Raw genomic sequence first — 27,885 nt, 5'->3', positions numbered from 1 at the left:
AAATTCAATTCCATGTACTTCACATCTATCAAATTTTTTGCATCCATTTCCATGTGCAGGTCTTGAGATGAACAATACAGAACACAGCTTACCGCTAGGGTACAGGTCCAAAATTAAACTACAGTAGCACATTCTAATGCACACCAGGAGAGCAAAGGCAATATCACACCTTGTAACAGATTTAAAGGCATAGCAGGCCAGCAACCGCAATCCTCGTCTGTGGAGTCTAATGCACAGCAGGACAGCAAATGCAATGACTCCAGATGGACCTTGTCTTCGTCTTTGTAACACTATGAGAGTTCCATGTGCCCTCCACCGTCTCCACATCTCCATGACCAACTGTGCTAGCAATTTTATGGTTCTGATCTGTTTTTTCAGACCCTTCCTTAGCAAGGAGACTTCGTAGGGGTGTATGTGTCTTTTCAGTTATTTGATGGTCCTTCACGTCAGCGTCACTGCTCTTTGGGACTACTGCATGAGCTAATTCTTCTGTTTGGACTTCATTATCTTCACTGCCAACTTCTGAAGTTCCAATCTCTTGCCAAGCTTCTGGAGAGGGCGCTTTTAGATCCTGTGTGGTACTTTTGCCTGAAAACTTCATCTTTGACAGTGGAGTATCTTTATCTTCACGGCCAAGTCCAGACGTACCTGCTCGATCCGACATGTTTTGCAGCTTCGGCTGCTCTTGCGACTCAAGATCTATTTTTTTGCCTGCAGACATTGATTTGCAAGGGTTAGAATTTTGTTTTGCAAACAATGCCAGTAATTTGTAAGAAACACGAGAGAAGAAAAGCCAGTCAGCTCAAAATCCCTCCAATACTTAGGGGTAAACCCTTGCTAAAGGTTAACGTCATCCTTTCAGATGTGAAGATAAAAAGGACAGAAATAGATATCTAACTTCGTTGCAAAGCAGCCTAAATTCATGTTGCAGACTTTTTTTCCAAAAGAGAAACTTTTTAACACTGCACAAATGCTAGAACTTGCAGAATTTCATGCCATGTGAAATAACTATTTGATCATTGCGTCCTAATGAAACCAAAATAACACCTCTAGCTTGCAGTTGGGCATAGAAGAACTTTATGCTTTCCACAGATCAACTAGCCCTTCTGTGCTCATGCAATTAAGTTTTATTGGTTCACATAGCATGCGACCTGATTCACCCAAACAATGAACATTATCATACCTTTACTTACAGTTTTGACATTAAAATCAACTGTACCTTCTAGCTTTCCATCAGCAATTTGATTGGAATCATCCATGTTGTCATTTTCGTCAATACTGCCACCCACAGAGCCTGTTTCAAAGCTATCTGGAGCATCTTCATAAGTTTCAGTCTCGATTGAATCAGTCCGTCCAGGAGGTGCTGCTCTCACTCCTCCAGCAGTCTGAACAACTATTTCTGGCGCTCTGCTGTTGGAAACTATTCTTGGCAACCCTTCATCCGTCGTTTCACTTGAATCTTGTTCTTGCAATTGCTTTCCAGCTTCTGACTCTTTGACATGACTTTCAGTGTCAGCAGCAGCAATGCATTTTGCAGGATCATCCTGCTTAGTATCCTCGACCAATGCCTTTGATTCACTTGTGAGTTCTGGTACTGGCACAAATCCTTTATGGAGCACATCCTCAGAGTTCACAGAAACCTTCTCCGTCGCTTCATCACTAGAGTTCTCACACCTGTGATTGACAGTTTGCATCGTCAAATCAGGTGTGACATTGACGTCATTAGAAGTTTCCACGTCCTCAGGCTGAGAAGATTCATTTAATGTAGGAGCAAAGAAATCTACGGGAACTCCTCCACAGTCTAAATTTGAAGTCGAATTCCCTGGCTGTCCTAGGGTGCCAGTATACATTTCAGTCGGCTCGCTTCCTGTCCCATCATGAGTCAGACACAGACCACTTTCTTTTATTTCACCTGACAAAGAAGACTGCTCAGATACGGGTCCTAGTTGTTTGTCAGTGACCTGTGTCTTATCAGATCTCACTTCTGTGTCACCATCATTTGTCAAGCCAACAACATCTGAACTTGATAAGAGAGGGTTCAGCAGAAGGTCCTCTTGCATTGAGCCATTTTCAGCATTTACATATTCACTCATAGGGGTGTGAACGGGTGAAGTATTCCTGGAAGATTTATTGGATGCTATGTCATGTCCTGCAACAAATGGCGTGCTCAAATCGCCATTCCCGCTTTCCAATCCTTCTGCTGAAGCCTCAAGATCCACACCCCTGCTCTCAATTGACGGGCAGGTCTCATTATTTTCTTCCACTTGCATTTCTCCATCATTTGAAACATCTTTGGGCAGCTCTGATTCTGCATAAGTATCCAGTGGAACAACTCCTGCAATGTTACCTGGAAACAAAAAAGAAAAAGGCAAATCTTACAAAATTCTCCTTTGAAGTGAAGCAGCTATCATTTTATGCTCCTAATTATTTTACCAGAGCCATGCCTGTTTCTTCAAAACATAAAACAAGTGGCCTAGCTATTGTACATCCTACGCAAGCAGGCGAACTTGTACTGTTATTCCCGTTATCACAACCTTTACATTCAACCAGACTCTGCCAGTCCTTGCTCTAAAGTTTTTGCAGCTGCTTACTCTTCTGCAAACAAAAGGAAAGGAAAAGCATTCATGGGCAATAAGGCCGATCCCAAACTTCCCAATCAGTATAGAGTCCAGAAAGTGATCCTGTCCTTTAAGCTTAGTTGCAGGAAAAGGAAACCCCGTTCCCTAACGTTTCCAAAATTGGGGCGTTCCAAAACTTGAAAACGTTTTGGAAACGCCTAATCTACAAGGAAAAGCCAACAAGGGCAGGTATTGACAAGAGATTATGGCAGGCTCTTGCATTATCATGGTGGGTGCATAGCAAAGGCCTCAGAAGTAACACAAGACTCGGAGTAGAGCCTTTGCAATCAATGAGACAGGAATCTAGCTCATAAGGGGGTTTGTTGTAAATTCTTCAAGGCAAGAGATCCCGCCCCCCCCCTTGCCGCATAACAAAATATGTAATTGGGCCTTGCTCAAGATATCCACACCCTCGTCTCTTTGAGTTTATTTGCTTTTGTAAGTTTGACGAATCATTCCCCACGTAATTTACTTGAAACAAATGCATTATCGTTTTCAAAAAAAAGGCTATATTCCTCACTCGGAGTAGCCTTGCTATTTGTTTCCTCACTTGTTGGAGTAGCCTTGCAATTTGTTTCCTCCACCAGCGTAACATGCATTTCTTTTGGTGAAGAAATACCCATGCCCGGGGCTGTTGGAAGATTAAGACTATATTCCTCACTCGTTGCTGGAGTAGCCTTGCTATCTGTTTCCTCCAGTGAATCATGCATGTCTTTTGGTGAAGAAATACCCACATCCGGGGCTGCTGGCAAATTTCCTAGAATCTCCTCATGATGCCCTACACAGAAGCCAGAAAAAGATTCAATTTCCAATTTTAAAAAGCATTAATTACTTAAAAGGGGAAAACATGACAAAAACAAGTTACTTAAAGGGGAAAGAAACAAGTTGAATACATTCAAGAGGCCTGCAGGGGCAAATTGAAAGGTGAGAAGAAGAAGCAGAAGAAGAAGAAGAAGAGAGAGAGAGAAAGGGGGAGAAAATGATGGGGGCATAAATAGAAATTTAGCTTCAAGTTGAGAGAGAGAGAGAGAACAAGAGGACACGTGGGTGGCACCTGGATTAGAAAGAAGGGACAACACGTGCAATTCTAATTTTCATGAAATAAATAAAACAACCATTTTCGCTTTCATGAGATGAAACACTGTTATTTAGGCTTCCACTTTAAAAGTGGCAGCCAAAAAGGGGGAAAACATGGCAAAAACACATATAGAGTACTTATTCCTACAGGGCACTTCCTAAAACACCATGCATGCATACCGTAGGGGCATGCACCTCAAAAAACGTCCAGAATTAGAAATATTATTCAAAAGATTGTTACTTCAAGGATGCAGCAGTGTAGGCGAATGCATTTCGGTACCTTTATAGACTCCAAATAACTGAGGAACCTCAATTCATGTATTGCAGCTTTTGATTAGATTTGACTCTTACCTTGCTCCCATACAAATATGACACCATTTCCTATTCCAAAGGCTATCACTCCAATCTGTCTCAAAACTGCCTCCAACGCTTCACCACTATGTGCCTCCGCAATAAATGATTGTAAAAATCCAAGGCATACCAACACTTTATCCATTGCCTCAAATGGGCTCCATCCCAATAGATAAATGCTTCGTGCTTTTGTAGAAAAAATCACTAGTTCCAGACATTTATCCCAAGACCTCTAAGTGTCATGGTAGAAGTCTCTCAAGTGAATTCTTCCACCCATTTTTCTGCTTTCCAGTATCTCCACTATCTACCACGATAGAATACAAGGCATTCAAGAGAGTACATATAGGATTTAAGGGCAGCAGCCATATTTTCAGACTTGTAGGTTCCATCATGTCACGAACATGAAACCCTATCAAAGCGAAGGTACCGTGGAGAGCAACAAGGGTCCATAGACCCCCTAATTGGCACCAACGTTGAGCGACTGAAATCTATTTAACTTGCATAATGGCCTATTGTTTTTCTGTGACAATTTTTATTTGGACCAGACTCACAAAACATAGAATTTTGAGACTAGGGAGAGGTGTTGAAGAGATGTGGCGAAGTATAAATGCTAGCCATGCAAGTGAAACAAAATGGAAAACAAAGTACTGCCAAGTTTGGTGCAGCCATTGCCTATCTCAAAAGGCAAGTGGACACACACCCCATGGGTTTTATTATTGAGATGCCTTCTATAAACAAGGATGGGATAGCAATTATGTTGTGGTCGGCAGGCTTACCAGACAAACCCATTTCGTCCCACATATACAGGAATTATATGCAGCAGTGGGCGCCCTCCTGCTCATCTTGCGGCTTGCCCTTGCACTAGCATGTGACTTTTGAGCATACATGTACACAAACAAAGCACAGACTCTGGTCTGGTTTGTTCCTTTGTTTTAGAACTCTCACTTGATTTGTGTGTTAATGTTATAAAGCGATTGCATGAGCTATGTGCTCTTTATATACATCTTGCTATGAAGGACCTGGTCCTTGAAACCCATGAATGCACTCCATGATATGGAGGAGATGGCCCTCCTATCCATAGGTAGCTCAGATAAGACATGCACATTTTGGCACACGTGCAATTTCCCTTGCCATGCATCCATACTTATTGCAATGAAACATGGATTCTTGAAGTGGGTGGTAGCTCTAGCCTCCATCTCATAGGTTACTCTTATGGATAATCCTTTAAGGGCTATAACACTTGTGAGGCAGTTTGGTGTTGGTGTGGCCCTTCAAGGACCCATATCTATCTTAGATGAATCCAATCTGCTTCTTTACTGAAACCAAAAAGGAATTATTTCCACACACGAAGTCACCACTTAATCAATTGGAGAAGAGCACAATCACACCACGAAAAGCGACAGCAGACTGGGTACAATCTTCCCCCCTAGATGAGTGGCTCACGCTTCCTCATCTAGAGTATTTATGATATTTCATAAAGCACCAAGAAGCCAAAATTATCCCCCTCATCCAAAAATGAGGGATTTGCTTTACATAGCCATCTTAGGATCCAAAAAGAATTATGTTCACTATAAAATATATTGCTCAAACTTGCAATAATAAAGCAAATACAAAATTGACCCATGGCCATGTATAATACGCTGTGCGACACCTCAATCGGTACCCTCGCACTAACTCCAATCCTTGCTATGAGTTCCATCACCTGTACTCAAGCCGCCAATTACATTAGTTATTAACAATCGATTGAATGAATCATCGAATCAACCGATCCCAACATAACTGCGCTCAAAGCACAATAACCAAGCTCAACACCAATAACACTAACGACATCAGTATTAACATGGAATCATCCACAATACCGACCATCTAGCATGGCAAAACACAGCTAGTCGGGCATCCCCAACTAACCACACAAAGCATCCACTAGGACCCCCGCCGCGTCTGGTACGCTCCTATGTAGTACTTTGTCATAGTCACATACGACTAAAATAATAATGTCCAAAGCAAGATATATCAAAAATATAATTTTCGTAACATCCCTCTTGCTTGGATTGCAACTGACCTCAGTTGCGTGTTTGATTATAGGAACTAAGGAGGTTTGGAAAAGTTCGAAAGAACCGCTCAGGCATCCACTGAGCATCATCTCTCGGATGGTTCTTAAATTTGAGCAAGTATTTAATATAAACATTTCCTTTTCGGGTTGAGGTTTGTTGATGATCAATAATGCATTTAGGTTCTAGAATTTCTTCCTCATCAACAATCAATGGAGCCTCTTCATAGACAGGATGAATAGGTAAAGGTCCTTTGAAGGGCTTTAAGAGGCTAATATGAAAAGCATTATGTCTTTTCCAATTATCAGGCAATTCAAGCCTATAAGCTAGATCATTGATTTTTTGAATTACCTTGAATCGTCCATAAAAACATGGGGACATCTTGATTACTGGCCATTTCTCAACACTCTTCAATCTTCTTTTCTTAATCCGAAGAAGTACATAATCGCCTTCTTTAAAACGCATGTGTTTCTTATTTGCTTGTTTTGTGTACTTCTCTTGGGCTATTGCAATGGCTTCTCGAACCTCTTTGAGAATATTTTGATAGTCATGGGTAAATGCATCTTCTGCCTCCACTCTATGGGTCAATCGTGTGATAGGAATAGGTAAAACCTTCCCATAGATAATCTCAAAGGGTGCTCTTCTAGTTGCAGAATGAGGAGTATTATTATAAGCAAACTGTAAGAGATGGAGATATTTATCCCAAGTCTTTGGTTGACTTCTCGCATAAGCTTTTGTCATATCTAGAATAGTACTGTTTGTAACTTCAGTTTGTCCATTTGATTCTAGATGAAAAGCTGATGAGAAATCTAACTTAGTGCCTAGATTATGAAATAATGCAGTCCGAAAATTACTGCAAAACTTCGAATCTCAATCAGACACTATAATCTTTGACAAGCCATGATGAATAAAGATATGCTTGATGAATAAATGTGCAGCTTGCTGAGCTGTTAAAGTCTTCTTGCATGGGATGAAATAAGCTTGCTTACTGAAGCGATCTACTATCGTCTAAATCATATCATTTTGATTCATTGTAGTAGGAAAACCTGTTATGAAATCCATGGATATTTGTTCCCAAGGTTGCGTAGGAATTGGCAAAGGCATTAGCAATCCTGGCATCTTTCCTTTGTAACTCTTGATCTTCTAACAAGTGATGCATTTGGCTACAAACTTAGCCATATCTTTTCTTATAGTAGGTCAATGAAATTCTCTTGCTATCACTTGTAAAGTGGCACTCACTCCCCTATGTCCCATATATGGTGGTTGGTGCATTTCCTCCATTACAATTTGTCTAAAGTATCGAGTGATGCATAATTTCTTTTCATAAAAGAGGTATCCATCATTGCATGAATAATCCAACATAGGATTCCAATTGTTATTCTCTAATTTGTTTCATATATCGAAAAAGTCTAGATCCGCTTGATAAGAATTCTTCATACCTTCAAAAGGCTGGGTCTCTACAACAGTGATGTGATTAATACTTGGCTTTCTGCTAAGAGCATCAGCAACTACATTCTCTTTTCTAGGTTGATACTGAATCGTGGGCTGAAAACTCTGTATAAATGATGCCCACTTGATGTGCCCATCGGATATTAGTGGCTGAGTCAACAAATGCTTGATACTTTGCTGATCGGTTTTGATAAGAAACTCAGCTCCCATCAAATAATGTTTCCACATTCATAAGGCATGCACAATAGCAGTTAATTCTTTATCATATGTACTGTAATTGCATTCCGCTGGTTTTAATTTTCGGCTCTCATATGCTATTGGATGTCCATCTTGCATAAGTACGGCTCCAATTCCATATCCACTAGCATCGGTTACAACTACAAAGAATGGTCTAGAGAAATTAGGTAATTGCAACACAGGAGCTTGTGTGAGAGCTTCTTTCAAAGCTGTAAAAGATTCATCTTGACGCTCAGTCCATAAGAAATGCTTAGCTTTCCTAAGAAGGTCTGTCAATAGATATACAATGTATGCGAAATTCTTGACAAACTTTCTGTAAAAGCTACACAATTCCAAGAATGATCTTAATTCATGTATATCTCGGGGTTTAGGCCATGTGACTATGCACTCAAATGTTATGCTCTAGCCGAGATAGCATGACCTCGGAAAGATCGGTGGGCATTTTCTCTTAGATGACCAACTTTTGTAATAGTTAATGTGCGTAAATGAAATGGTCAAGAGAAGTAACTGCCAAGGTCCTAGGTGAGGGTGAAATGGCATTGACTAGGTAGTTCTGAGTGCTAAGGCCTAGGTGCACCTAAATGTGCAATAATGCCAAGGGACAAGTGGTTTTAAATGTGCCTCAAGAGAGGGATAAAAAGGTGCACCAAGTGGAAAGGCTAAAATGATGACATTTGGCAAGGGGAACTATCTAGGGAAATGAGGGTCTCGTGGATAAGCATGAAAAAAAGAAAGGAACGAATTAATTAGAATATCTGTGATCTACGAGAGTAGGCTGGGAGGAAAAAATGAAATGCCATCGCCCGTGATCTGTGTTAACGTAGGAAGAGAGTTTCTTTCAATCTTCTTTGGATCTACTCGAATCCCATCGGTGGATACAATGTGATCCAAATACTCTATCTGATCTTGAAAGAAACTACTCTTTTCAGGATTTATGTATAATTGATTTTCTTTCAAGAGTAAAAAGACTAACTTCAGTTGTTCCTTATGCTCCTCAATGTCTTTGCTAAACACCAAAATATCATCGAAGAATACTACCACACAATCTTGGTGTTTAAGAAAGATTCGGTTCATCATTCTACTAAAAGTAGCTGGAGCATTAGTTAGCCCAAAAGGCATAACTAGGAACTCATAATGTCCCGTTTGAGTTCTAAAGGCAATCTTGCATATATCCTCTTCTATCATACGAACTTAATGATAGCCGGATTTGAGATCTATCTTACTGAAGACCTTGGCCCCTTTTAATTTATCCAAAAGATCATCAATCCTAGGGATTGGATATTTGTTCTTCACTGTGATTTTATTTAGTGCACGATAGTCTATGCACATTCGATAGGTTCCATTTTTCTTTTTGACTAATAAGACAAGTGCTCCATAGGGAGAACTACTGGGTCTTATTAATCCTCTCTCTATCAATTCCTCCACTTGCTTTTAAATTTCCTTTTGTTCTAGCTGGTTGACTTTATATGGAGCTTTGCAAGGTGGAGTATTGCCCGGTAGGATTTCTATCCTATGATCTTCAAGTCGAGAACATGGTAGTCCAGAAGGTAAATCTTCTAAGAAACAATCAGAAAATTGAGAAAGAAACTTTTGATGTGTAAGCTTAGTGTTTGGCTGAGTAGCCGTTACCATATTCACCAAAATTAAATGTCTTCTCACGTTTTCTAATTGCTCTTTTGACTTGTATGTAGTTGAGTAAAGGACTGATCTCAGGTTTCATGGAGCTTTTCAGACATGTTTCTTGTCAGTCCTTCTCAGTCCACATCTGATGTGAATCGTAATCTATCTCAGGATTATATTGGTGCCTCCATGGCATTCCTAAAATGTTCACTCCCTGTAGGGGTGCCACTAGAAAGTCTCGTGTATCCTTGTAGGGTTTAATTGAGATTTCAAGATTCTTGACTTCTCTAGTGCAATTGTACTTTGTTTTGGTAAAAGCAGCTTTGACCTTATAGTTAGATGGGAAAGACTCTAGGTTTAGCTTTGCTAAGGTTCTTTCCGAAATGAAATCATGTGTACTACCATCGTCATGCAGAATAACAACCTCTTTGCCATTAATGAAACCTTTCATCTTTAGAAGAGCATGACAATTATACTTACCTCCCTCTTACTTGGCTGCTTCGTCGTTGATCATGTGCACTTTCACCGTCGGGGTCTTCTTTCTTTCAGGACACTCAGTGGCTATGTATCCCACCTTGTTGCACTTGAAACACCTTATTTCTTTCTTTGGAAAATTCCCACCGTTTGGCTTCGAAGAAGAATCTGCCTTCTGTGGAATAAAACCATTTTTAGATTTAAAGAAGGGCTTTTTATCAAATCTCATTTTCTTATGGAAGGGTACATGCCGTTCTGAATCTTTCCCTTCTTTTGGGATCCCATTCTTTCTCTCACAATTCATTGCAAGAGAAATTACAGAGCTCAGTGAGCGAGGATAAAACATGTTAATCTTAGCTCTCAACTTAGATTTTAGACCTGCCACATACTTCCTTCGTTGATCTCGCTCATTAACTTTCTCTAAGGACTGTAATTGGATCAACGTTTGCCAAATTCTATCACTATATGTGGAGATCGTTTCCTTATCAAACTGCCTGAAAGTATCCCACTGATGTCTAGCTTTTGCTTTGAAATGTGAGGGAAGAAAATCTCTCTTGATTAGCTTTTAAAAAGATTTTCAAGATTTTGGTCGCCTTTTACTATGCTTAGTGATGTTCCACCAAAGTGCAGCACTCTCTACTAAATGATTTGCAGCACATTTAATCTTGTCTTTTTCAGAGAATTTCTCCCCTGAAAAATAATCATCTAGCTGACTGATCCAAGACAAGACATTGCGTGCTTCTTTCTTTCCATCGAAATTTTGAAATGAGAAAGCTTTTCTACTTATCTTACTCTCCTTCCTCGAATTTTGTGCTTTCAGTGTGGCTTTGACTGTCCTGATAATAGTATCATCATCGGAATCATCGTCGGATGACTCATCTTCAAATGAATGTCTCTTTCTTTTCTTACCATTGATTTTCTTTTCCAATCTCTCCCTATGCTCACGCTCATGGGCCAATTGTGCCTGAAGTGCATCTAGTTGCTCTTGGAGCATGGGTGGCTATGGATGGTGCGCCATGATAATGTGATAAATACAAATAAAGCGAAGCGAAGAAAAGTAGGGATACTAAGTGTATGAAAATTAAACGGATGAAAAAAAGTGTGATTCGAGCATATGGTAAGACAACGGTTGGCGGAAAATACTAAGTGTATGAAATATAAAGCCAAGAAATCGCTTAACTGACTCTTTGATCGAAAGTAGAAAGGACTAGAGTGAGAGATATGTGACCGATGATGTCACTCGTAGTCGTCTTTACGCTCGACTGATCTCCAATTAATTGCTCGGTGATTCATGGTTCCAATTGCCTTCTTGATTTGAGCTTCTTCAGATTTTGCCTTGCACTCTTTTTTCTCTTTTTTTTTTTAATGTGCCTTCGCTGGTTGGTGGAGTAGGCTCGCACTTTGTGTTGCAATACATCAAGGAAAGGAAAAACGTCTCTTCTCTTTTTTTTAAAATACTTTAAAATAAATAAATAAATAAATAAATCCTTTTTTAGGGCCTTTTGAGCCTTAGGATACCTTTGTTTGAAGTCAAAGGATTTACTTTGACTTAATTCGTTGTCTTTTTTTTTTAAAGAAGTCTTCAATTCTCGTGCGACGTGCGATGGCAAAATCTTCCCAAGGGCGGCGCGATGGAGACTGTGAGGCTGCACAGTGCACTCACTGCACCTTTGTTTGAAGTCAAAGGATTTACTTTGACTTAATTCGTTGTCTTTTTTTTTAAAGAAGTCTTCAATTCTCGTGCGACGTGCGATGGCAAAATCTTCCCAAAGGCGGCACGATGGAGACTGTGAGGCTGCACAGTGCACTCACTGCACTAGGGCTTCTAATAAAGGCAGCGCTGACACCAACACGGATGGATGAGCCGGAAGCGGGCTGCAGCGGCTGCTATCCCTGCACTCTGCAGATAGGCGTGCAGACAGAGAAGAGACTTCCAAGGTCTCTAGGCCGCTGGCCTTCAGTGCTACTGCTGCGCAGTCTGAGAAAAGAGGTTGCGGGTGCCGGTGACTTTATGAGTCGGGGATCACTAACGGGTGCACGAATCTCGGAGATGCAGATGGGCACACGATTTTTTTAAAGATGCAGACGAGCACGCTGGTCGAAGTACTACAGGCGACTGTAGGTCCTGCAGACGGAGTCGCGCAAAAAGAGAGAGACTTGCAGGGTCTCTAAAGGGACTGCCAAAGTAACACGACTACGCGTTGCTGCTAACAAGCCGCTGAGGTAATTCGGCTGCGCGTAGAGTTCATGGCCCAAGGCTTGCTCCAAGACTAGGACCTCTTGAATTCTCCACAAAACTTCTCTTTCCAAGGTGTCTCTTTCTTCTCACACGAACCACGAGGTAGCCTTCTTCCTTCACAAGAGCGTCACCAAGGCTCTGATACCACTGAAACCAAAAGGTAATTCTTTCCACACACGAAGTCACCACTTAATCAATTGGAGAAGAAGAGCACAATCACACCACGAAAAGCGACAACAGATTGGGTACAATCTCTCCCCCCTAGATGAGTGGCTCACACTTCCTCATCTAGAGTATTTATGATATTTCATAAAAGCACCAAGGAGCCAAAATTATCCCCCTCATAAAAAATGAGGGATTTGCTTTACATAGCCATCTTAGGGCCCAAAAAGAATTATGTCCACTATAAAATATATTGCTCAAACTTGCAATAATAAAGCAAATACAAAATTGGCCCATGGCCATGTATAATGCGCTGTGCGACACCTCGATCGATACCCTCGCACTAACTCCAATCCTTGCTATGAGTTCCATCACCTGTACTCAAGTCGCCAATTACATTAATTATTAACAATCAATTGAACGAATCACCGAATCAACCGATCCCAACATAACTGCGCTCAAAGCACAATAACCAAGCACAACACCAATAACACTAGCGACATCAGTATTAACATGGAATCACCCACAATACCGACCATCTAGCATGGCAAAACACAGCTAGTCGGGCGTCCCCAACTAACCACACAAAGTATCCACTAGGACCCCCGCCGTGTCCGGTGCGCTCCTATGGAGTACTTTGTCATAGTAACACACGACTAAAATAATAATGTCCAAAGCAAGATATATCAGAAATATAATTTCCGTAACATTTACACTCCGGATAGCTCCTACACTGATTGGTTTTGTATTGCATGAGCATCTTGCATGTATTTTTCTGGTGAATTGCAAAAGAGCATCCATCATTTCCAAATTATCCCTTGCTTGCTCATTTTTCACGAATCACAGCCCATGTCTGCGTTTGTGCAAACCATTCCAATCTTACATTCATACATTACCTCAAATGCTTGGTGCTAATAGCTATTGTAACAAAATGCAGCAAGTCCAAGCCAGTTGTCCCAAGATCTCTGACTGTCATGGCAGACATGCCTCAAGTATTCCTACACCAATTTGTTCACCCTCGCAGACTAACCATCAGTGTCTGGATGGTATGCTGTACTGGGAGCTACAAAAGCTGCCTTAGCAAGCAAAGGAGTCTATGTATAAGATGAGGCCAGGCACAAAGGTTTCCAACCTTGTGGGTTAGCAGCAAAGCACAAACTTGGCCAACCAGGTTTGTAGACATGGCTGAGCAACAGCTTTCCCAAACAAAATCCCTAGACTAGCAAGCAGCTGTTGAAATTATCAAGGTCAAGGAAGACATCCCTGCCATACCAAATCCCCAACCATAAGAGCGTCAAAAGACTTCTTACCCACATTCCTCTGAAGGCCATTAGCATGGCAACCGAGTCTCACGAGGAGACACAATCCCGTTGAGCAATGAGCAAAGCATATATTTAAGTGTAGGACTTCTCCTGGCTGAATACAAGCCCCCTTTACGGTCCATTCTGAGCTCCATTGAATTCATGATTCTCGACAAAAAAGTTTAGTTTATCCCGACTTGCATTCATCTTGTATGCACAAAATAAGCAAAGCCAACTATATCCTTATTCCCGCACCTAATAAGAGATGTGTAGTGAAATTAGAGTGGCAAAACAGGAGCGACATAATGTAGCAACATACTTTTGTGATCATGATTCTCATCATCTGAGGATGCCTCCTCTGAAGACCCGCCAGGAGCTGCTCCATCTAGTTTTGAGACTCTCATATTGCTGCAGTGTTTTTTATGGTTCCTCCTGTGCTTGGCACTTGGATGTGCATTCGGATAAGTCCATCCACAATGATGACATATCCAGAGATCTTGGTGATTGATCTTTGAACTACCTGCATACAAACAGAAATCCATTCATAGGGATCCTGAATTGAGTCCTTTCCAAATACTAAAAATGGCACCCTGAAATGTAAATCATATACATCCTGCAATTCAGTCACATGAACTCCGCATAAACTTACACAAAGGAATTCCAAAAGTGTCTCCATTCAGGACTGACTAACAATACTTGATGAGCATATAACTACATGAAAGGATACATAGCCTTGAATGAAACAATGGAAAAGAATCCTAGTTCCCACATGAAAGTTACAAGCCAAAAACGATAAATAATATCTACCTGGAATAGCAGATTGTTCATCTATAGATGCTTCCCTCTTTGACATTGAGCTGTCCTGCTTAGATATTTGTACATCCCCTTTTTCCCCAGTATTAAGTTGCAGGGAGTCAGGTGAAGCCATGTTTTTTTCCACAGCAGTTGGATAGCTCAATCCTTCCTCTTCCCCTGAAAAAACTTTTAGCTTATCATGGAAGAGGTTTGATATGGACTCCTTGTAGCTATTAATGCAGGCCCAAATGAATGTACAGAGGAAGATAAAAATCAGTTAACAACATATAACAAGTAGGAGAGTAGCAACCAATCAGGGATGGCATTAAAGCACTTATATTCTTTGCAGAAACTGCATACAATTCAACATATTTTGTTAAAAAAATACCGTGTGCTTCTGTCGAAACACCATCTTGAGCTGTAAATGCCTCTTCCTTTGCAATCGAGCTGTCCTGCTGATCAGTCGTATGTGAATTCTCTTTCTGTGCAGAATCAAGTTGGAAAGAGTCATGTGGGGTGCCAACTTCTTCCATACCCATTGGATGACTTTCTTCCTCTTTTACTACTCTAGTACCCTCCATCTGCTCATCCAGAGAAACACTGCTTGGTGTAAAAGAATCTTTATCTTGCATAAGAGAAGTTGAAACGCCTTGCAGCATTGATCCTTCATTCTTGATATAAAATCCTTCTTGTGAAGAAGAGATTTCTCTGGATTGATCATTGGCTGAGCTATCTGCATGATTCTGACTTTCTCCACTGACTGCAGGATAATCTACTGTACCAGCAGCAAGTTTTTCTTGTGCAGGAAAGACTTCTCTGGATTGATCACTTACTGAACTACCTGCATGATTCTTACTTTCTCCACTCAATGCAGGAGAATCTACTGTGCCAACAGCTTCCTCACCTGACAAAGGATTATCTGCTGTAGCCGGACTCACTGATTCAGGCTGGGGTTGCAATAATTGTTGAGACTGCTTGGAGAAAGGCTCTGTAGAAACAACTGACATTAGTCAGCATTTTGTTCCAAGGCCCCTCAAAACAAGCAGAGAATGAATACCTCTGTTAAAGGCAGCAGAAACATTAACCATAGAAGGTAACAAACCTTTAAGGCTAGTCACGACTTACAACAAACCTAATAGAACAACAGAAATCTAAGTTCCCTCGGGGAAGAAACATCAAGAAGGAAATCACGTGTTCACTTTAAAATCATAAAAGCCAAACTTAGTTGTGCTTCTTTTTATCACCTTGTTCTAATCGTCTTAAAAATCAAGGGGACAACTTGGAGGATATACATTCATTTGCTCAAACAATGTAGCAGTCAATTGTGGCAATGTGACCATTGAGAAAGGACTGGCTGCACTGAAATGTCCCTAATGTATTTCCAAGAATATCACTGCCATACTGTAAAAACCGCATCCATTGCAGAAACACCCCCCTGGTCGAGATTCTGCTAGCCACCTTCCAAGTTCTTCGGTTTTCCTCCTCCCTTCCCAAATCCCATCTACACCCCATCAGCCTGACCGTCATGCATACAGACCCCCCCCGGTTTCTGTCTAGTCCCCCCCTCCCTGCTCAATCCCCCCTCCCTTTTTTTTCTTGCTCCCTTCACCTGCACTCCCCCCTTCCCCTTTTTTCTTGCTGCCTTCACCTGCACTCCAGGCTTGTTCTCACGCCATACGGTCATCTGCCACAGCCCATATGGGGACTTTTTTTGTAATTGTCGAGTCTTCCCCCTGTGGGGCTTTGGGCTCCCACCTGAACTTGAATGTCCAACTTGGGAATCCCTTGAGCTGCTTTACTTGCTACCCCACCGGCTGTTTCCAAGCCTCTAAGGAAGATTTATAGGACTGCTAATAAATACACAGATCCACAGAAGACCTATGTTACAGTTGTAAGATGTGATGTGGTTCTCTATGTTGTTGTGACCTGTCTATCTGGATGGTTGTGGAAACGGAAATGATGTTCAGGTGCAGCTGCACATAGGAACCTTAGGGACGGTGTCCATGCAAATACTAAAACTCACAGACAAAATGAGGTCAGTAGAAGAAGAGAAAATCTTCTGCGATACGTGTGAGATAAGTAGTAGACCTGTCATGTGTGCCAAGACTAGTGCAGTAATGTATCAGATCACATCACAACAAAGCATAAGGCAAATTGTCTAGTTTATTGTTGCGCAAGTAGAGAGTGCAATGAAGGATTAATCGTACACAGCCAAGAAATGCATCTTCTGTCCCAAGAAAACAAAACGCACATGTAACACTTGATATCTAGGCGTCCAATACTCACTGAGAGTGCATCTTGAGTTCTATAGGATGCAATGGTTAAGTCTACATGAACATGCAGCTCACCATTTTATTTCCTTCACTACGTGCACAACTACCTCACAAACTATCTGTGTACTCGATGTCCCATTTCCTATCAATCTTTGAGCTGCATGTTGTCCTAAAATGAAGGTTATCCTATTTAGGAAATTCTTATCATGACACCATGGCAGTAGCGTTCAGCTTGCTTTCACAAACTAGCAACTCTAAATAATCAGATGTTTTTTAGCAAAGTATATATCTAGATGAATCCAGTAACATGCCGAACTCATCCTCTACAAACACAACACATACTGCAGTTTCAATTTCATGATAGTCACAGCAATGAATACTGCAGTGGAAGAATATGCTTGGAATCAGACAATGTGTAACTCAAATCTCACTCTTAACTGCACACAGATATTGCTAAGGTATACGCACAGTAACAGGGAGATATACAGCCAAAAGAGCATATAATAGATGTTCCAAAATGGACAGAACCAAATACAAAATATGCCCTTACTCAAGTACAAAGAGCACTCGTAACCTTGGAGTAGTCAATCTTCTGGTTCATTCCGCTGCACTAGCTCATATCTGACAAATCTGCTACTAAGATGCTGAACTCTGATCCAACAGATCTGTGCTTCTTCCTAAGTCAGGCACTCCTTGCTACTGATCCCAAATGTCCCTGTTGCTCTAAATGCAGCCAATCTTGAGAAACTAGATGTATACATGGATCAGCACATGTAAAGCCATCGGACTGATCATCCTGTAATAGAGCTAACACCATAGATGCAACTGATAAAAACTCTTGCAATCCCTACTTGACCAAGGAACAATTATCTGAATCTACGCTCAAAGGTACATGTCCTTTAGGCATAGATTTTTATTTAAAAATTCTGCACTATCATGACCTTGGATTGATCGGTGACAAAAAGTCCTTAGGGCCCGATGGTAATGTATAAAAATGTAAATAATCGATTGTTGTGTTGTGTTAATGGTTTGATCAAGCATTAATGGGAATGAGATGACTACAAGCTGTGGAGATCTCCATGCGTATTTCTCTTGGTTAATTTGTTAGCCATGCACCTAGGGGTAACTTCCTAGGGGCAAGAACCTTATTAATGAATTAGTTAGAGACCATAAGGGGGCTAAAGTTTAGTAAATGCATGGGGGGAGGCTAGGACCTAGCAAGCAGCTAGGAATATTCTAGGGAGTTGGGGACACCTTGATCCATGCTTGATGAAGATTCAACAAAGCATTACATTTTGTGATTTTTGCAACTCAAGTTGGGTTGTGCAGAAGTGTGTGGATGCAAGGTGTATTTGGCTGGTTGGAGACTTTGTCTTGGACACCTTTGACTTTTTTCATATGCTTGAGGAATGGATTGTACCAACTCAAGCTTTACTTAACCAAGGCATTCCCCTTGGGGTAATGTCACCACACATTACTAGTGTTGTAACACCACCACACCTAACCCATTATGACATAAACCTACCAAAGCTTTGCTTTTGAAAGCACTCGGGTCAAAATCGACCCATAGCTAATATAGCTCAAACATTAGGTTATGATACACAATGCTTGTCATGATGAAAAGCATCTAATAACGTGGTAATATGAGAGGCGAACAATAGTACAAATTCGAGCACTTAAGGTTAGTATATCTGTCTTTGTGATTTGGAAACTTATACATGGAAAGTTCCAAGATAAAGGGAATGCCCCTCATAGCAATAAGCCTTGGCATTAGACCCATAAGAGCTTTTAAAAGAAGAAATCTGCCAACAAGCATAGGATGCCATAGATAAAAGCTATTTGAGGATATAAAATCATCAATTTCACCATTAAATGCAAGACAATTTCATAAAATACACAAGAATATATCGAGGGCATATCCGCACACTTTGAACTATAACAGTTTACTCTTTTGAGAAACTACCTGTTTTAGCATGACCCTCTTCATCAGTAGACACCTCATCTGATGAGCCACCATTGTGTGGCCCACCAACTAGCTCAAAACCTTTTATTTTTCCACAATGTTTCTTATGGTTTCTTCGATGCTTTGCACTTGGATGAGGATTTGGGTAAGTCCAACCACAACGATGGCATGTCCATGAATCCTCATGATGTAAAGAACCTGCAAGAGACAATAGCTCACCTTTATTCAACCAAAATATTCTACATAACGATGTTTTATATACCTTCCTAGCAATTTTTTTTTAAAAAGATTCAAAATAAAAGAGTAATCAAAGTAACACTTAAATTCTCACCAGACTCACATCAAGTTGTAAGGGTATTTAAAGTCCAAAAGGCACGGTTACTAAGATGTAAACCAAAACAAAGATAGAACAGAGTGTGAGAGAGGGAGCGAGATGTTGACACGAATTGATTTTTTTGTTAGAACATACAAAACATGATCTACAAAACTCAAAGAAAAATGAAAAGGAGAGAACACAATTTAAGAAATGCAAAACTGATTTGCACAATTAGAGTCTAATGATGAAACCCTAGACTTAGCAAGGTTAAATCCTCAATGCCAAGTGATGAAATGTAATAATGCTGCCATGTGGTGTCAAACCTAAATTTTCTATTTTGCCATAAGCCCGAGGACCCTAGATACGACACCTTAACTCATGTTACATTCTAAAATTGATCCCTAGAGAATAAGCTACACGGCCCTAAAAATTGAAATTTCAAGTCTCAATCCTAGGGACCACACTTAACAAGCATTGATCCATAAATAATTAGAACGAATGAGAGCCTCTTCATAATGCAACATGAGTGTGGTAACATATTCTCAATATCAACAATAGCTTTACACTTTTAGGCATTTAATCCCCACTCAAGAACAATCCTACACAAACAATGGATGCTTGCAAATGAAGAACTCCTTGGGTGAAGCTTTGGAGATCGCACAAAACCATCGAAGACATAAGGCTTGACATACTACAATAATGGGTGCCATATACTAAGCCTTATGAGAGAGCAATGATGTTTTGCTTCTTGTTAAACCAAGAAATGCTTCCACTACTGAGTGAAAAGGTGTGACCTATGTGGATTACTTATTTCTTGATGCCTCTCAAATCAGTCACAAAACTTATTAAGCTGTAGAGCTTCATAAAAGACCCAAAATGCAAAGCACCTTTATAATCAAGAATCCTTTGCTTACCTTGTTTTTGGATGTGCTATATATTGATTGACACAATTACTACATGTGAAATGACAACGCTAGCAGTTACAAAGAGAAATCTAGCTGTCAACTAATCTCCTATATAAGTTTGCTCCATAATTTACTCATCCATATTGGCATCCAATGCCAACCGTGTCTGAATGGGTGCAGAAATTGGCAGGCTGATCCCTTTGGACCCTTAACTCAAAATAATCTCATCTCAAAATAATTACATTTAACACCAAATTTATGCTAACTTTACGGGCATTGGCATCTCCTGTCTGTACTACAGGGAGTGAGGGCTGATTTGAGGGCGTGCCGCCTAAAGATAGTGATAGAACCTTCCAGTAAAATACACAGTTAGGTGTGCAAGGGCATTCAGCCGAGCAAGTAGGTAAGGTTATTGGCTGAGTTAAGAGCCGTAAAGAGGGCCTGTTTATGGCCTGGTTAAGTACTGGTAGAATGCCAGTTAGGGCTGGCTATTGCCAACTGGTCGCGGCCAGTTAGGCCAGCCAACACCCAACCACAGCGTCGGGTCAGGGTCGACTTGACCAGTGTTGGGTAACCAACCAGGTTAGCAGACCAGCCAAGTCAGGTCAGATTGCCCAATCTGCAGCTTATCCCCCCCCACAAAACAAAACAAAGAAGAAAGGGCCAATGTGCCCTTGTATTGCATAGTTCACAGGCGCTGTTTTTAGCCTTGTTTGGAGTGTTCCAAGCTGAGATTTCTGCCAGGTTGTGGTTTTTCCTCAGCAGTAAAGAGCAGAGGTTTTTCCAGCACTTGTACCTTGCAGTCTGAAGGCAGCCAACCAGGGCTGCCACTTGCCAAATGGAGCACCGAGCATGGGGGGTCCCAATTCCGCACCTCCTAGCCACAAATGCCTCCTTGTCTTCCGGAAATATCTCCGGAGGGGTATGAGGAGGGACTTCCATGAGGCATATATATCATGGGCCAGTCAGGCCACATATTTGTATATGAGATCAGTAATCCCTCAAATCTTACACATGTCACAAGCGTCTGCGCCCCTTTGACTAAACAATGCTCCCGCACGTCCAAACGAGAAGGCCACCACCTCAAACACCCCCCGTGTAAAAACCCCGAAGTATAGAAACAATGACCAGCTGATCAAACCAAAGGCAATCCACAACCAAATCAAGGCTGGACCAACCAAACCAAGGTGACGGGAGACAAACCGCATGGGGATCAACAAACCAAAGCCGCCCCAAAGTCCACCCCAACCAACCAAAGACCAACTGCCACCAAAGTCCTAGGGTAGCCGCCGCCACCATGTGTCATGCACGTGACAGCCGTGCCAAAAACCTGCTTTGATACCATGTAGGCCCCCAAATGAAGAGGACATGCGGGATGTGTACCAGCGGGGTTTTAGAGATGCCATGTGCACAGGGACAGGGGGGCAGATCTAGGATGGCATGCAGGGCTGCCTCATGGGCAGCATGCAGGCCTTCATCTAGGGAGCAGAAGCAGCAAAGACAGGCTGCTGACAAGCCCTAGATGGGAAGCAGGGGCCACAGGTTGGGCAGGTACTAGGACCAGAACAAGCAGTCAGATGACTGGAGCAGTATCTGCAGACAACAAATGTCTGTGCAGTGTTGGTTGTACAGCAAGCAATCTCCACCACTATTTTCTAACACAACCTTCTTCTTTCTGCAGTCCCTCACATAATGTGCTAGCTGTTCGTAAATAGAAAGATTTCTTATTTTCCTTGCTTCCACTCTAGAAGAGTCCTTCGCATCATCAGTCTTGTCATCTCTCAGAGGAGGGGTTTAGTGAACCACTGATTCATCTCTTGCATGGTTGAGATAGGCAGGCAGAGGGCATCCCATGTGAGGTACGCATTCGCAGCCACAGAGTTTCTTGCATAGCCTGATCAGCAAGGCGTGGCTGTTTTCCCCCTCAAGAGAGAGATAGACATCGGCTCATACGAGCGAGCATACAAGGGACCTTCAGAGCCCAGCCAGAGGACGACTACAGACTTTTTCTTCAGTGACCTGAGACAGCGGAAACAGGGAACTAGACATAGTAGAGAGCCAAAGTGCAGGACTTGACAGACTCGACCTCAGGTGGACACTCACATGAAGACCACAAACATCTCCTCTCTTCTCATTGACATGGGGAGACAGACTGCGGGAGTGAAGGTAGCACTTGGAAGACGACGAGCTTCCTCTCAGGCTACAAAGGAGGGGGGAGAGACCCAAACAGTCTGTACATGCTATTCAGCAGTAGCGATCCATCACGGGTTCTTCCTTGATGATGCAAACCCTCTCATATCTGGAGCCATCATTAGACGAGATCCTCTCGACTATCCTCAGTCGACCGGTGAAGTTAGTCCCACAGACAGCAAACAAGATTCAGTCATCCGGATGGATAGATGATTTGTTGGCTGACAGCCATGGGCCTCCTATCGTGGTCTTCTTTGCAAAAGATAAGAGTGATATGCAGGCACACTTGGATGCCTCAGATATGCAAAAATGCAGGACAACCTAGCAAAAACCAAAGTAATTGTGAAAACAGATAAATTTCACATTCAAAGGGGAGACTTTGGAAATAGTCGATTCATATTAATCTAGGGCTGGATTTTTGCTGCTCATGCTAACCAGATGGGCAGCCTGTATGCTGCCCATCTGGAGCCGCAGGCTCACTCGTGCTTGAAGGGCTTCTCCAGGTCAGCAAAATGTTGAAGATTAGCCAGAGCAAGCATTCCCTATTGTGCAGAAAAGGGATCTGCAGCACGTGAGCAGCAACCTCAAGATCCATGCGGCTTTCTCGACAAACAAAAGCAATTTTCAAGTTTGCTGTGTTTAGGACATCAGTTCTTCTTTGCTCAAATATACAATGATAGGATTCCTATCTCAATACATCTCTACCCAAAGGGACCTAGAAGGTTCTTCCCCAACCTACTCAAACCTGTCTCCAACATGAAATTGGTTTTTCCTCCCAAAAATCTTGGGAGGATGCATATCATCGGCGATTCTCTCTTAATTCCATTTTCTTCTAGTAGCGGTCAAAGTCTCTCAAGTGAATTTTCCCCTATGCCTATCTTTTTAAAGGCCTCCACTTGCTTTCCCATATCATTCTCCATCTTGGCCTTCCATCCTTTGAGCATGTCTGAGGCCTGCAACTTCTTTACTAGAAAGTACACCCAAATCATACAGCTGAAGTCATTGATGAAGGAAAAACAGTGTGGACTCCGACATCGACCTAGTGATCGTGTTGCGTTAGATGTCCAAGAGGACCAACTACTTTGGACCCAATGGTGGCCTTCAATGAGAATGCATCTCACCGTTAGCTTGCCCTCCAAATGCAAGCTTGACACGCATTTTTAGTGCCCATTATCAATGAGCATCCATCCAACATGTCCGCATTTTGCATTTGTGAAAGAGTGCTATAGCTGATGCGACAAACATCTCACGGCACAACCTCAACTACTTAGCTCATCCCGAACTAGTGAGGCAATTATCTCGTATAGACCGTTTTTGTCAATCCTTCAACCACAAACCTTCCATATATCTTTCAACCTAATGACTCTTAGATGTTGAATGCTACTTTCATCCTATGCTTGGTCAAGGCACTTACAAAAATCTAATTGTTGGAATTGGTAACATCAATTGTCATCCACCATCACTCATGGATCCAAATCCATGGCCTTCAATATCTTGAACCACTCCTTATTGTTGGACATGTGTTTGGAAGGCACCATTACTTAATCCAATCCTCTTACATATGTATCACTACATATATGAAACAATCACCTATGACTAGCAAAGAATTACTAGTTGAATATAACTTCGGCCTTGTCTTTATACTACAGCTTCTTCAAGTCCACCTCCTTTTTGCAATCTTTTGTAAAATGGCCAAGTTTATCACATTAAAACACTCCTTTTTGTCTCAATAGAGACTTATTTTTCTTGTCTCCACTACCAATAGTCTTCTCACCATATGAATCTTTGTCATAATGGCCCATGTCTTTTACCTTTGCAAGACATGAAGGCCTGCTCTTCAACTCCATTAAATTTATTTGCCCTCATCTTAGTGTAATGGCCTTGTTCTCAACATAATCTGAGTCACCTTCCTCCATCACCTTCCAAAAGGAAACTTGATCCTCTAATCACTGCACGCGCCCTATCATAATAAATGGCTACTAAGTGTAACCACTTTCTTTCATTACAAATTATAGTGTTAGGTTCCGACAATTCCTTGTTAGTTTTGTTCGTCTTTCATTTTCAAAGCCGCCTTCTTCATTTGGCAATCTAAGCTAATCACTATAAAAGCATTTTTCCTCTTTTTCTTGCTCTCACGGTCAGAATCCGCCTCAAAAGAATCCTTGCCTTGAATCTTAGCCTGCTCTATCCAAGCTTGTCCTTCTTGTTCCCCTTCCCATTTGTTGGGAGTAGTAAGCTTCATGTCATTGCCAGCTCCCTCATAAAGCTTTTGCAGAGCTGCCTCCTGGTGTAGTAAGGAACCAAGCTTCCCACATGGGAGTGGCTTCCATCTCTCTCTCCAACTGTCTTAGAGGTCACCAACCCTTGGTAGCTCCTTGGCAATTTGGTAATCATGTGAGCATGTGTGACTAAACACTATCCACATTTTAACCAGCTGATCTCGCAAAACCTTTACCTTCAACAATTGTTTGTTGGCAAGTTCACGCTCATCCACCATCATCATAAATAGCTGATTTTGGAGAGTCACAATCCATGCAATATTATTGGCCTTGAACACATCGATATGGTCACCTCCGAATGAATGTGCGGAAGCACTAAATTTTTTGGCGTCCCATGATAAGAGATAGTGACCATCCATAAGCCAATCGTTTACATCCTAACTTTTGGCAAAGTACTAAATTTGTTGCCGTCCCAATGATAAGGGATAGTGACTCAAAATGCGTAAGCCAATCTTTCACATCCTAGCTTCTCCAATGATTTGCCATCAAATACAAACTATATAGCTGGCGAACACCCAATTCAAAAAAAGGTCAGCTCATGTAAACATTTGTGGATAACTGAAAAAAAAAGAGACTTCAAAAAATTGCACACCTGGAGACTTCGAATGGCTTCCCTCCATTACTCCAGCTAAATCATAGGCATTCTTATAAGATATCTCCTTACCAAATGTCTGGTACCATATACACCTTCAACCTATCATTCCCACACCACCCCCAACCCCCAAAACAAAACGAAACAAAATAAAAAACAAACTTAGCTTTGATGCCTGATAATTTTAGGTTTGCACTTTGCAGAGCTGGTTTAGATTCCTTAAATATGCAGCTATAAAACAAACAATGCAATCAAGCTCGATGTTACATCCTTCAAAATGAAACCATGGCCATCACATAGCAAAGACCATGACTAAGGCATTAGCTTACTCATAGGTGATGAATAAACAAATTTGTATCTTTTCACCTTCAACCACACCAAAATCTCCTACATATGGATGTGACTATTTTTCCCGATTGTGAATTTCTAACTTCAAAACAAATAAACATGTGACTCGCAGGAAGGACGCAATCACAACTTTGAACCAAACAATCTAAGCAACCACTTAGCTGGGACATGTTCAGCCAAACATGCACGGATAATGTGCACCAATGCACAGGCACGCACACACGTGCTCCTCAAAACAAGCAGGCATACATGTCTACAAGCACTCAAACCCAACTGGAGATAACGCAAAGGCATCTCATTAGTAAGTATGAACAAGTCAAGATAGCTTAAAGACATCTTTTAGTAACTATGAAGAAGACAATAAAGGAGAACAAAAGCAACGATCGACAACGCACATAGTTGTTTATTTAGATAATTATTTCGTTTCAAGAAGCTCAGATAAGCGTTCAGGAATAGATACGCCGTTGTGAATGTAATGAAATCATATGTCCTCACCCGATTCCAAAATTACTCAAGTAGACACATGCACTAAAACACCGTATGCAGCTAGGGCTCCTTCGCTCCCTTTCTAGCTTGTAATTCTGGGACCTTGTTCACTGGCTGGTCTGCCAGGACCGTCACACTCACGGCTCCATTCACAACGGAATCACAGTTTGTAAGGCTGGCTGAGCAGCCTGTTTCCCAGCTGTACGTAACAACTACTTCTCATTGACCAGGCTAGTCTGGTCAACCAAGACTTACCCGATCAGAATTTTCCTACTGGTCATGAGCTGGGCAACACTCTCCTGCATCTCCCCCAGTGTTTTGCACAGCCTTGTCTCCTAAGTGTCCTGATGTCTACTCCCAAAGTACATAGATTTACCTCATGCGCTTTTAAAAAAGGCTCTACTTTGAGTCTCTTTACTAGCTCCATCTATTGTCAGCAGAAGTTCCACATTCAATCTGGCTAATAGCAAGTTTTGGCTGCGTGCTCTCTTATGAAGCTACGTGGCCGAAACGTACCATTGATGTGAAAAAAACTATCGTGCAGATTGCACGGAGCTTTACTTAAACCTGATTATTCGCATCTATCTCAAAACTAAAATGCCCGCAGCCCAACCTAGATGGTCCATGCGCACATGCGCGGCGGGGGATCCAAGATGCCCCAAAACAAAAATGCCAGAAATGCCTCAAACAGGTTGAAATTTAACGGAGCTTTACTTAAACCTGTTTATTCGTATCGAACACGACCGCAGCCCAACCTAGGGATCCATGCGCAAATTGGGGGGGGCGGGGGATCCAAGACGCCCCAAACAAAAATGCCAGAAATGCCTCAAACCGGTTGAAACTTGCCTTCGGGCTGCCGTTGTAAGGTCTTGCTAGACAACCAAATGCTTGGACCTTTGGGGATATGCCACACGGGAAACTTTGTCATACGACTCGATCATAGTTTCGAGGTCTCACTATCGTTTACACTGACGGCAGCGCAATTGATTCTTTCGTGTGAGCTCCATGCTGCTCATAACAGCGGCAATGGACACCATTCAATCTCAAGTGCCTCTCCAGAGCCCAGCGCGATAACGCATCATTTGACGAGTGACTCCAGCTATAAGTAATCTGAAGCTTCGCAAACTAGTAGATTTAGCGTTCGTCCGACACTTTTCTTTGAGGCATTTTGCCATCCACTTCAAGCATCAATCCAGCTGCGGCTACTCCCGCTATTGCATTTTAACTTGACGGAGAAAGCAAATGCAGCAGAACCAGATAAAGCGTAAAACATCACGGAGCACAAATCCGACAGGCTCATTCAAGCTCAAAAAATGGTACGTCGATCGGTTGAAAACCAAAACAATTCCAATCAGCTCGATCCATGGATAGACTGTTCCAAAACCATAAATCGGAACATATGCCTTCCCACGCTAAAGCGATTGTCTCTGAGCTGTCAAAGTAAGGATGTGCCTACTTTTGCTCAAAGTAAGGATCTGCCAGCACGCGGAGGACGTACAGTTCGTAACTGACGACGGGCACCAACTCCGATGTCAGCTGTTCCGTCCTACGGAACAATGCTTGGATTCTGTCTTCTGCGAGTTAAACTGGCAGGGCCAGGAACTCTCAGAGTTCACGCAAAGCGTTGAGCTGCGCTCTCATTTATGAGCTCCCGAGCGGAAGCAAGCGAAGCTCAGGCATGAAGGCGGTCGGTCATTCCTCACGAGGCCGGTGACAGGTCGCGATGGGTGCAGTGTAATCTCGTGGCTAACCCAAAACCTGGTTCCCAGAGTGTAAAATCTCGTGGGGAGGAGGTGAATTCAAATGTTGCGCAGAGTCTCTCTCTCTCTCTCTCGCTCTCACGTTCTGTCTCGCTCTCGCTCTCTAAGCGTGCTAATTGCACACGACAATCTTTCGATTCAATATCCCGATTAACCCGTCTCCTTGTAGCGCAACACTCGTCCTCCCGAGATTCCAAGGAATAATACCGCGGCTGTGTCCGATGGGAACGAGGAGCACCGAGTGCAGCGACCAGGTGAAATGGGAGCAGAGTCCAAAAATGAAGGCAGCGAGGTCCGAAACAAGCTGAGGTGAGGAGAAAGCGGAGGGGAGCAAAGGATCGAGAGGAGGAAGGCGAAACTCGGGAGGAGGAGGAGGAGGGAGTGCAGAGAAATCAGAGA

General features: G+C 42.1%; 1 protein-coding gene across 5 annotated transcripts; it reads right to left on the bottom strand.

Moving 5' to 3' along the window:
- On the bottom strand, positions 1-27,885 carry LOC147887691 (Pentatricopeptide repeat (PPR) superfamily protein). 5 transcript variants are annotated; one of them, XM_087393469.1, is made up of 9 exons: positions 27,694-27,885; positions 24,893-24,994; positions 18,611-18,808; positions 14,763-15,362; positions 14,387-14,551; positions 13,899-14,099; positions 3,139-3,396; positions 1,220-2,347; positions 1-711 (listed from the first exon to the last, which is right to left on the bottom strand). In XM_087393469.1, the coding sequence occupies exons 2-9, from the start codon at positions 24,918-24,920 to the stop codon at positions 227-229; spliced, it is 3,063 nt and encodes a 1,020-aa protein (XP_087249595.1). In that variant the 5' UTR covers positions 24,921-24,994; positions 27,694-27,885; the 3' UTR covers positions 1-226. The 5 variants fall into 5 exon arrangements, with proteins under 5 accessions (XP_087249595.1, XP_087249598.1, XP_087249596.1 ...); XM_087393472.1 differs by having other exon boundaries at positions 3,169-3,396; XM_087393470.1 differs by lacking the exon at positions 27,694-27,885 and adding an exon at positions 26,573-27,072.

This window comes from Dipteris shenzhenensis, chromosome 22, assembly GCF_047967505.1.
Source record: "Dipteris shenzhenensis isolate YYH24624 ecotype China chromosome 22, Dip_SZ_1.0, whole genome shotgun sequence".
Taxonomy (NCBI): Eukaryota; Viridiplantae; Streptophyta; class Polypodiopsida; order Gleicheniales; family Dipteridaceae; genus Dipteris; species Dipteris shenzhenensis.
This window is presented reverse-complemented; position numbering and strand designations above follow the sequence as displayed.

What these genes read in the sequence shown, in the direction of transcription:
- LOC147887691 (XM_087393469.1), bottom strand. Translation starts at nt 24,920, where the DNA reads ATGGAGGGAAGCCATTCGAAGTCTCCAG. An exon ending in TGTTTCGACAGAAGCACACG is followed by an intron (nt 14,552 to 14,762) that starts GTATTTTTTTAA and finishes AAGTTTTTTCAG; the next exon opens with GGGAAGAGGAAGGATTGAGC. An exon ending in TGAGAATCATGATCACAAAA is followed by an intron (nt 3,397 to 13,898) that starts GTATGTTGCTAC and finishes GCTTCTGTGTAG; the next exon opens with GGCATCATGAGGAGATTCTA.